The sequence below is a fragment of the Paramormyrops kingsleyae genome, chromosome 11, assembly GCF_048594095.1.
Source record: "Paramormyrops kingsleyae isolate MSU_618 chromosome 11, PKINGS_0.4, whole genome shotgun sequence".
Lineage (NCBI taxonomy): Eukaryota > Metazoa > Chordata > Actinopteri > Osteoglossiformes > Mormyridae > Paramormyrops > Paramormyrops kingsleyae.
The window spans coordinates 3,554,077-3,564,336 of record NC_132807.1 but is presented as its reverse complement, the minus strand read 5'-3'; the positions used below and the strand labels follow the sequence as shown (position 1 = coordinate 3,564,336).

At 46.6% G+C, this 10,260-nt stretch overlaps 1 protein-coding gene across 1 annotated transcript; it reads right to left on the bottom strand.

The window, feature by feature from the left end:
• Positions 1 to 1,079: 1,079 nt before the first annotated feature.
• Positions 1,080 to 9,721, bottom strand: LOC111859363 (partitioning defective 6 homolog beta-like). The gene is made up of 3 exons (XM_072717845.1): positions 9,480 to 9,721; positions 7,581 to 7,803; positions 1,080 to 7,454 (listed from the first exon to the last, which is right to left on the bottom strand). Exons 1-3 carry the CDS (start codon positions 9,537 to 9,539, stop codon positions 6,796 to 6,798), a joined length of 942 nt encoding a protein of 313 aa, XP_072573946.1. The 5' UTR covers positions 9,540 to 9,721; the 3' UTR covers positions 1,080 to 6,795.
• Between the last annotated feature and the right edge of the window lie 539 nt (positions 9,722 to 10,260).

The following is a 10,260-nucleotide window of genomic DNA, read 5'->3' as shown; positions in this document are numbered from 1 at the left end:
ATAATGAACTCATATGTTTCATTGTACTAGCTGCATTATTTTAGGGTCAACAGGCAGTTAACATTATTTTTCCATAGTTGGTCACTGCATCAAATAAATTGTAATAGGATCAATAAAATGTTTGTAATTAAATCTATAAGGAAGGGTGGTTTGTTGTTTTAATTCAATTGGTCTGTCAACAACTGAATTGCACAATGGTTTTTGATGCATCTCAATACTGGTAAAGTATTTACTTCTTATTCAGCTGGGAATGGGATTACTTCCAACAAAATACTTTCCCAGTGGTAGGGACATGAAAAAGAGGGCATGTTGGTGGTCTAGTGGTTAGGATCCTTGCTTCTGAACCAAAAGGTTGTGGGTTTGAGCATTGGCTCTCTGAGCAAGACCCTTAACCCCAAGTTGAAAATGGAGATTACTCTGGATATGAGTGCCTGCTAAGTCCTGTAAATGTAAAGGGTGTGCCCACCTCAAGAGGACAATAGCCACCCAGCACCACACATCCATGGACATTGTTTTGTTTTTTTTCTCAAATTCAAAATCCTTGAAGACATTGAACTTTTGTTTTTAAACACATTTGAAGCCTGATCAGGGACTGTATGCAGTTCCTGTTGAAAAGTAGCTCTTATGAGGTTAACATCTGTGAGGTTCAGAAACTGGTGATGGGCCACAATAGGGCCAGATCTCAGACAGAGCCTGGCCACTTGTGGCTCACATAAGGCCCTGCTCTGGCCCAGATGTTAACCTGAGGCGGCAACCGAGAGCGGTTCGCTGGATCGCCATCATTTCATGCGGAATGTGGGCCAGATGAAAATGTGTGATGTGGGCCACATCCGGGCCAGAAAGATTTTGCTATCTGGGCGGCCTCTAACAAAGATAATGCACTATTAATTACTTAGATGTGCAACAATGCAATATTTTCTATAATACATGTTAGTTACTGTACATTAAGCTATTCATTTGTGTTGCGCTTTCTTTTAACTATTTTGCCATAATAACCTGGTGTGTAACCTCATCATTTTAGTGGCCATATAGTGGGTTTTTCTGTGCGCCTGTGATGCGGTTTCAAGTCAAAAGACAGATGAGCGAAACATACTAATTTATTTGGATGCATGTAAAAAATCATACAATACAAATGCTTTTGTAATACACATCTTTTTAGGTCAATTTGCATTTATTCCAAAGTTTAACTCAAATTGTCATGGACGGCTCTGAGGATGCCCCTTCTATGTCTCAACATCCGTGGTCCTCTGGGAGATCCCGCGGATAGGACACTCCTGTTTGGGGAAGGCCGGTCTATCAAGCTCAATTTCACCGCAAAAGTGTGTGTGTGTGTGTGTGTTTGTGTGTATGTGTGTGTGCTCGTTCGTTCGTTCCTATGCTCCTGTGTACCTGTATCCTGTGCTTTGCATTGTGTTCTGGTGCTTATAGTTGTTGGTGTTGGCCATTACAGTTGCTGTGGTTATCTCCCAGTTTTACTCTGGCCCCTAGTGTGTTATTTTGTGGTACTTTTTAGGTAGATCTTATTTTGCCTGTCTTGTTTTTGACCCCCTGTGGTCCCTTTATTTTCCGGTTTCCCCTATGTGTTTTGTTTTGAGTTAAATAAACCTCTCTGAGAGCCTCTCTCTGGACCGCCCTGTCCTTTTTGATGCCCTGCCATAACAATTAGGTGTAGCGTTTGAGCTGCCAGAGTGAAGACAGCTCTGAGCCAGAGGTCCCGCTGCTGAGCTCCAGCAAACTTAGGCACAAACTAAGCACTGAGTATCTCAGCACAGACCACCCACGGGGGGGCAGCTCCTCGAGCCGAAGCATCACTTCACTGCTTTCCGATTGATAGTGAAGGCGTGTGAAAATGGCCGCAAAGAGGCTGCAAACACCACTGGGTTGTGCAGTCAGACACGAGAGCCTGTTAACCTAAAGATGCTGTTCTGATTTCAGATGGTGCTGATGGATCCACATTCCAAAAGTGATTAGCGCTCGGAGCAGTGCTTCACTGCACTGTCAGTATACAATGCAGACATGGAGATACAGCATCTGTCAATTTATCTGGCACATCAGTACACGATCACAGCAGCTAAGATCAAAATAACTGCTTTTTAAATTTTAGAATAACAAGCTATAACAGTCTAAAAAGTAGTAAGGGCCATGGTAGACTAGCAGCCAATACATGCTTTAATATTCTACTTTATTTTAACATTATACTTCACTTCTTATGCATAATTTTTCAGTCAAATGAACAGATTGTATGGTAGCTGATCAAAGAGTAATCTGAATTTTGAAAAAAAATAATTTGAGGGAATTGACACTTTCTCTCACACACACACACACACACAGATGTATATCTTAGTGGGGACTCTCCATTCATTTCTATAAGCATATGGCACACGGAAGGAGCGGAGATCAGGGCATGACAGTACATCCCCCCCCCAAAGGGGAGCGAGGCAGCAAGACCAAGGACACGACGAAACCTGGGGAAATAAAAACAAAAAACATCAACAGGCCAGAGGGAACAGCACGGACAAACAAAACAGACGCAAGGAAGACAACTCAAATAACAACCGACACATGACTGGGAATGCAGACACACACAGAGGGACCAGAAACGGGAACACAGAACCCAAGGAGGTGGACAACAATGGGACAACATCAGGGGGAAAACCTACAGGGGGCATTAAGGGACCAACAGGGAAGAGAGGGACGAGGAGGAAACAGGGGGCACAAAGAAACAAGAGGGGAACGACGGTGAAGCAGGACGGGGAGTAAACGTGGGGTGCAAGGAACCCAAGGGCAAGGGGAACCGGGGAGCTGGAGGGACCCTTGGCGGGCATGAGGTGGAGGCCGCTGGAGCAGCAGGAGACTGAGGCTGGAGCAGGAGATGAAGGGGACACTGATGGTGGCGAGGAGGACGGCGAAGGGGCTGGAGTAGAAGATGAGGAGAGATGCGAAGGGGATTGTGGCGGAGGGGAGCAGGGAACTGTAGCCACGCAGGTTACTGAAGAGGTGTCAGAGACCAGGCCGCAGCCGGCCGATGAGCTGCAGGCGGGAGACCCGCATGTGACCTATGAGATGCCAGACACCGGGCTGCAGCTGGCCGAGGAGCTGCAGGCATGGGACCCACAGCCAGCCAATAAGACGCCACAGGCAACACCGAAGGCGACCGCCGAACGGGAACCGGAAGACACATAGGCGCCTGTCGAGCCAAAGTCAAGGGGAACAAAGGTGAACTAGGGAGCTGGATGGGTGGTACCCAATACTTCGGTGTCCTCTCCCTTCCTGGGAGACCCAGGCTGGATCCGCCACAATGAGGGGGCAGTGACTGAGGTGACCCCCCTGGAGGGGTCCAAGGGTATAGTCAGGGTGATCCCAGAGGGGTCCCACTCGAGCTCCTCTTCCAGCTCCATTAAGGAGGGAGGAGCAGTGGTCAGGTCATCAGGGACCTCCTCAGGGACAGGGGCTGGGCCCAAGGAAGCCAGGGACACGGGAGCAGGGTCAGGAACCTCGGGGATTGGAGCTAGGGGAACTTGAACCAGGGGACCTTCTGCCGAGGGGTCATGGATCAGGGGGACTGGGGCTGAGGGGTCAGGGATCAGATGACCTGAGGCCGAGGGGCCAGGGACCAGGGGAACTAAGGCCGAGGGGCCAGGAACCGGGGAAGGCGGAGCATCCATCACCGGCGTGGGAACCGCTGGGGCCGAAGCGTCAGCAGGCCTCGCAGGGTGGCGTGCTGGCCGTCAGGACTGGAACCTCAGGTGTCGGCCGTTGGGACGGAAACCTCAGGAGGCGATGCGTCAGCCGCCGGGGCTGGATACTCACAGGGTGGCGTGCCAGCCGCCAAGACGGGAACCGCCAGAATTAAGCACTGGGAGGGATTCCTCCCAACATGCAGCAGGGCAGGCTGCGGAGACTGAGACGGCCCCTATGAAGAGCTCCAGTGTCTTCTCTCGTGTTCGGTTCTTCCGCTTCCTCCTTCTTCCTGCTGACTGGGGCACTTCGGGAAGCTCAGACAGGGGACAGGAAAAAAGTAATAGCAAACACGCATTGACTTTACAATGACCAGACTGGGGAAACGAACTGAAACACGGACTAAATACATAGCGCTAATAACAGCAACAAGAAACAGCTGATCGCACGGGGATTCCACACGGGGTTAACGAGGGGGCGTGGCACACGGAAGGAGCGGACAATCAGGGCATGACACTTTACCCTGGAAAGGAAACCGTGATAATGTACTGAGAAACTGGTGATGTTTTAAATGTTATAATGGAAGCCAATGGTCCATTGCAGGTATATACACTCACAGATGTACACTCATGTACACTCACCTAAAGGATTATTAGGAACACCTGTTCAATTTCTCATTAATGCAATTATCTAATCAACCAATCATATGGCAGTTTCTTCAATGCATTTAGGGGTGTGGTCCTGGTCAAGACAATCTCCTGAACTCCAAACTGAATGTCAGAATGGGAAAGAAAGGTGATTTAAGCAATTTTGAGCGTGGCATGGTTGTTGGTGCCAGACGGGCCGGTCTGAGTATTTCACAATCTGCTCAGTTACTGGGATTTTCACTCACAACCATTTCTAGGGTTTACAAAGAATGGTGAGCAAAGGGAAAAACATCCAGTATACGGCAGTCCTGTGGGCGAAAATGCCTTGTTGATGCTAGAGGTCAGAGGAGAATGAGCCGACTGATTCAAGCTGATAGAAGAGCAACTTTGACTGAAATAACCACTCGTTACAACCGAGGTATGCAGCAAAGCATTTGTGAAGCCACAACACGCACAACCTTGAGGCGAATGGGCTACAACAGCAGAAGACCCCACCGGGTACCACTCATCTCCACTACAAATAGGAAAAAGAGGCTACAATTTGCACGAGCTCACCAAAATTGGACAGTTGAAGAAATGTTGCCTGGTCTGATGAGTCTCGATTTCTGTTGAGACATTCAAATAGTAGAGTCAGAATTTGGCGTAAACAGAATGAGAACATGGATCCATCATGCCTTGTTACCACTGTGCAGGCTGGTGGTGGTGGTGGTGTAATGGTGTGAGGGATGTTTTCTTGCCACACTTTAGGCCCCTTAGTGCCAATTGGGCATCATTTAAATGCCGGAGCATTGTTTCTGACCATGTCCATCCCTTTATGACCACCATGTACCCATTCTCTGATGGCTACTTCCAGCAGGATAATGCACCATGTCACAAAGCTCGAATCATTTCAAATTGGTTTCTTGAACATAACAATGAGTTAACTGTTCTACAATGGCCCCCACAGTCACCAGATCTCAACCCAATAGAGCATCTTTGGGATGTGGTGGAACGGGAGCTTCGTGCCCTGGATGTGCATCCCACAAATCTCCATCAACTGCAAGATGCTATCCTATCAATATGGGCCAACATTTCTAAAGAATGCTTTCAGCACCTTGTTGAATCAATGCCACGTAGAATTAAGGCAGTTTTGAAGGTGAAAGGCGGTCAAACACCGTATTAGTATGGTGTTCCTAATAATCCTTTAGGTGAGTGTATATACATTCAGAGATATACACTGAGATATATACACTAAGAGATATACACTCAGAGATATACACTCAGATGTATACTCTCAGGTGTATGGATGCAGTTACAAACACTCTGCGGCTTACCTAAATAGACCATTCCACAACCCTTCACATAACTCAAAAATTACTTATGCCGCATTCCCCCTCCTCCCCCACCATTCAAGGTAGTCTAACCTACCCTATCTTAACATAGCCTAACCTAGGCATTTGTAAATAATTTGAATAGATGTGTTCATGGCCTAAGACACACAGGAAGATACAGCTGCCTGCACTGAACATACTTCAGATGCTTTGTGTAAGTGCTATCCATAAATAATGTGCATGTCAGGGAATTTTTAGGCAGGTCTGGGTTTACATACATCAAATTTACGTAACTGGAGACTTGTCTGTGTATGCAGCATATTGCTGTTGTACCTTTGAACAAAGAACAGCATAAAGCATGACAAGCAGAAGAACACAAATGACATTTTCTCAGTAGTATTAGATTCATGCATTACATTTACATATGAACATTTGAAATACTCCAGATTCATAAACATTATATTTTTAAATTATGTATATCAATAATTATCCCTGAGGAAAAAAGAGAAAGCAAAGAGCTTTCATCTCCCCCCGGCATACGTGACCCTTTTCTGTGAGCCCATTTGGTATGAGGGGGTGAATGTGTAGGTCTTGGGTTCTTTTTATCGGTAAGATAAAGCTGCAAATCCTTAGGAACTTCCAACCTGCTCAGGTAAGCCCCTGTCTTCTTTGTGTTTTACTTCTTCTCAGCTCTTGAACAGGTCCGTACCTGTGTCTTATTTGTATTGCCACCACCCCCCCCCCCCCCCCACCTTTCTTTCAGCCAATGGTTACCCTTTAATTTGTTCACAGGCAACCTATGAAAAGTTCCATCCTGTCTCAGAGGTGCTCCAATCATCATCCAAATCTGCCACAGATCTCAGGTGATAGCCTGCTGGTAACACAGAAGGGGTATCTTCCTCTTGAGCATACTGCCGTCCACAGCAAGGCCTTAGAGTCTCATACTCCATCCAGAGGTCATGACATTTCTTAAGGAGCAGTAGATGTTCAGTTATGTCTGTGTATTAATGTCTGATCGGTTATTCCTTTCACCATCAAAGAGTGGCTTTCATTGACACTGGTTGACTTGACTTCTCTTGTAGCTTTTCTGTGTTCAACATGCACTTAAGTATCCATACACACAAATTCACATACGTACATAGCCAGTGCTAGGGGGAGAGTCAAAGTCCTAACAATGACATAGATGTGTCTGTCTGGTCTTTGTGACCACTGACTACTGCAGGAACTGGCAGGGAAGATAACAAGCCATCAGTCTCAATGATGATGTCATGCTCCTCATTGTCACACTCACCATCCATGACACTGCTTATGAGCTGAGGTTTAGAAGCAGGGCTATGGGCAGAATCAGGGAATCTGGTGCTCAAGTGAGCCATGTCGTTACATTGGTTGGCTGGCTTCACCGTGATGACCAGGCAGTGACTGTTGGCCACCATCATGTCCGTCACCTGGTCCAGAGACTTGCCCGCCACCTCGATGCCGTTGACTTCCACAACCTCATCATTGACGCTCAGCAGCCCTGTGCTCGCTGCCAGGCCACCAGGCACCATCCGGGAGATGAAGATGCCTGACACTTTCTCCACGCCCTGTGGGGTGATGCGCACGGTCTGTCCATCGCGGATGTAGAAGCCCAGCGTCTTGTTGGAGCTGTGTTTGTGTAGCCGCACACGCCTGAGCGTCTCGGGCAAGATGTCTACGTCGATGATGGAGGACACCAAGTGGAAGTCCATGGGAGGTCCAATCAGCAGTCCTGAGCGGGGCTTTGCCTTAGCTTTTGCCCCCAATCCTTTCTTATTCTTCATGAAGGTCCTAGGCTCATCATCTATAAGAGGCACACAGACCACAAGTGACACTTCAGAGACATTCAGAAACAGCTTCTGGAGATCAGATACCAAAGTGAAATTCCACCTGAATCGCTTCCCCAGAGTTAGCAGCATCATCAACTTGCCTTTATGCTGCAGGATGACCCGGAGTAAGGGCTGCGCACAGGACACAGCCCTGTGGAAACTGTCATCGTTGTTGATGGGAAACAGCTTTCCGTGAAAGTCCACGTAGGGCAGGAAGACGTCGACGCCTGGAATCCGGTGGATGGACAGCAGCAGCTTGTAGAACTCCTGGAATCCGGTGGCACTGGCCTGCTGAAGCCCAAAGCGGCGGTACTCAGCCCGAAACTGGAATTGAAGAGAGAAGATCTCAGTAAATTCAGCCACAGTGATAACTTGGTCCCAGGTCTACTTTGAGATTTTGCCTTCGGTCAGGGTCATCCGTGGCAAACAGGTCTTAGCAGAGGTGCCAGACAGTATTTCAAACTGTGTGGAAGAAGATGACAGTAATCCATTTCTGTACCTTACAAGGTGAAACATATCATAATACACTTTACTGTAGGAAGATGAGGTTCTCATGTTGCAAGGCACCATGGTATTACCCAGCAATTCTGGGCCCCCTGACAAAATGTCACCTTGGGCCAACTCCCCAATTTTACGTTTGACTTTACATATTCAAGGGCCCCTGTCAAATGTTGGGCCCCCTAAATCTGCCAGGATATTCATGCCCTTCTGATGCCCCTGCAAACCACGTAACATGCTAGTGAGGAAGAGTTAAGAATTCTTCAGGGTACAGTTGGTGTTTACCATGCCTTTTGGATGTCCAACTGCTCATGTTGCCATGCCGAGAAAATCAGAAATGACAAAGAAATGACTGGTTTCTTTCCTCTATTCTTTTTACAAAATATACATGTCTGCCAGCTCCTTCCACATCTGGCCAAGGTGACACCAGAGTCACCAGTAAATTCTCACAATGCATTGTCTCTCAATGAGGAAATAAGTCATAAAGAAAGAAGGAACAAATAAGTATACAGGTCTGTATTTGTTAAACCGATATGTGATTTCAGCATCCAGTACTTCCTTGTTTTGTGCCAGGCTGATAATATCTGCTGTCACAGATCCTGGTTCATTAATTGTGGGGTCTTTCCTCAGACAACTTGGTGTTCTGGGAAGCAGGTCTGGGGGAGGGGACTTGCTTGTCATGGATGCCCATGTGAAGTAACTATCTCAGAATTATGCGCAGTGGGCCTGCTGGGAAGTGCAGTCTGAAGCCTGAACATGATTTTCTGGTATGTTGTATATGTTTATTTTTTTATGCACTTCAACCTCAGTAATTTGACAAAAAAAATCCTTTCAAAATCACAAATTTCACAAAACTTACATACAGACTATAGGAAAGCCATGGCTTTTGTTTCATGTTATTTCTCTGGATCCAACCAACTTTTACAAGTTACAATGAAAAATTAGATGCATTGGTTTCAGAGTAAAACACTTTTGTTGCACAATAGAACGTTGGTATTTTTAAGTTAATGTGATAAACACAGAAACAAATTGAAAAATATGTTAAAGCAGCTTCCACCAGGCAGTCAAAGTACTTAGTTAAAGGCTTGGGGTTTGTTTAGTATATTAGGGGATTTCCCGCTTATTGCCACATTACGACACATGCTGAGATTAAAACATAAAATCAGCCGAATGTAAACTTCCGAACATGTTATTGTTTATCATGCATTCAGGAACCAGTTTGTTAGGTAAAGGTACTCGTTAATAAAAAACAGCCAAAAGGCAATCGTACTTCGTAGGTATAGTATTAAAGTGGCCACTGAGTAAACTAATTAACATGCTATATAGTTCTACATAACGTAACATATGACGACAAAAACCATATCCTCTTACTCCATAATAAATCACCTTAGCTCGTGATACACCCACGTTAATCTGCTCGCCCCCGTTTCTGTCTATCCGTATGCGTACAGTACACAGCGTGAACATGCCCATGTCAGGGCGCACGATAAAGATGGACTTACCTTGCTCTTCACCTCTATAAGACTGGCGGTCCCTGCGTAGCTCCTCTGCTGTCCTGACATGTTCAACTATTGGGCTTGTCATCCGGACAGGGGACCCAAAACCTGGGCAGGTAATGTCACCTGCATGCCCCCCCGCATCGGCGGACACCCCAGTGCGCGCACATCACACCATTCAGCCCACAAAGTTGCCGAAGTTGTGCGAATTACTTCGTTTGACAGCCGCCTCTCTTTTCGAGGGCAGAAGAAATTTATTTTAACAACAATGGTAATGACGAAGGGGGCTGACGTCACGAGGAATGTAACCGGCCGTGCTGCCTGGGGCATAGGGAGCGGGTCAACCAAAGGGCTTTCACCCTTACACTCTCCATTAGAATAGCCCAAATTCATGCCAAGTGCTATTGTAAAATTGTGCCGCTTTTTTTTAAGCCCTCCGGCCCGAAGGCTGGTAAAATATGTATTTGTCACCAATTCACATATAATTGCATGTGTTTGGAGGAAAGTAGGGTACTGGTATGAGACCTGTGCAACAGGAGAAGGACATGCAAACGCCACACACAGAGCTGAGGTGGCAGTCACACACCACATCGCTGGGGGGGGGGGGGGGGGGGGCACACAGTGCTACCCACTGAGGCACCATATGATTAACTACATGAAAATACTGCGAAAATCAATCAAGTGCACAATAAATAGCCCAATGCATCTATTATTTAGCAAATTACTTTCAATTCCTATCACTGATGTTATTTTCATTTTATTTTGATATGTCTTTTACTGGTAGCCT

Excerpts from the sequence above, each read along its gene's own strand:
- LOC111859363 (XM_072717845.1), bottom strand. The coding sequence starts at position 9,539 with ATGTCAGGACAGCAGAGGAGCTACGCAGGGACCGCCAGTCTTATAGAG. Across the intron at positions 7,804-9,479 it reads TTATAGAGGTGAAGAGCAAG|TTTCGGGCTGAGTACCGCCG; the intron begins GTAAGTCCATCT and ends CTTCAATTCCAG. Across the intron at positions 7,455-7,580 it reads GGTCATCCTGCAGCATAAAG|ATGATGAGCCTAGGACCTTC; the intron begins GCAAGTTGATGA and ends TGCCTCTTATAG.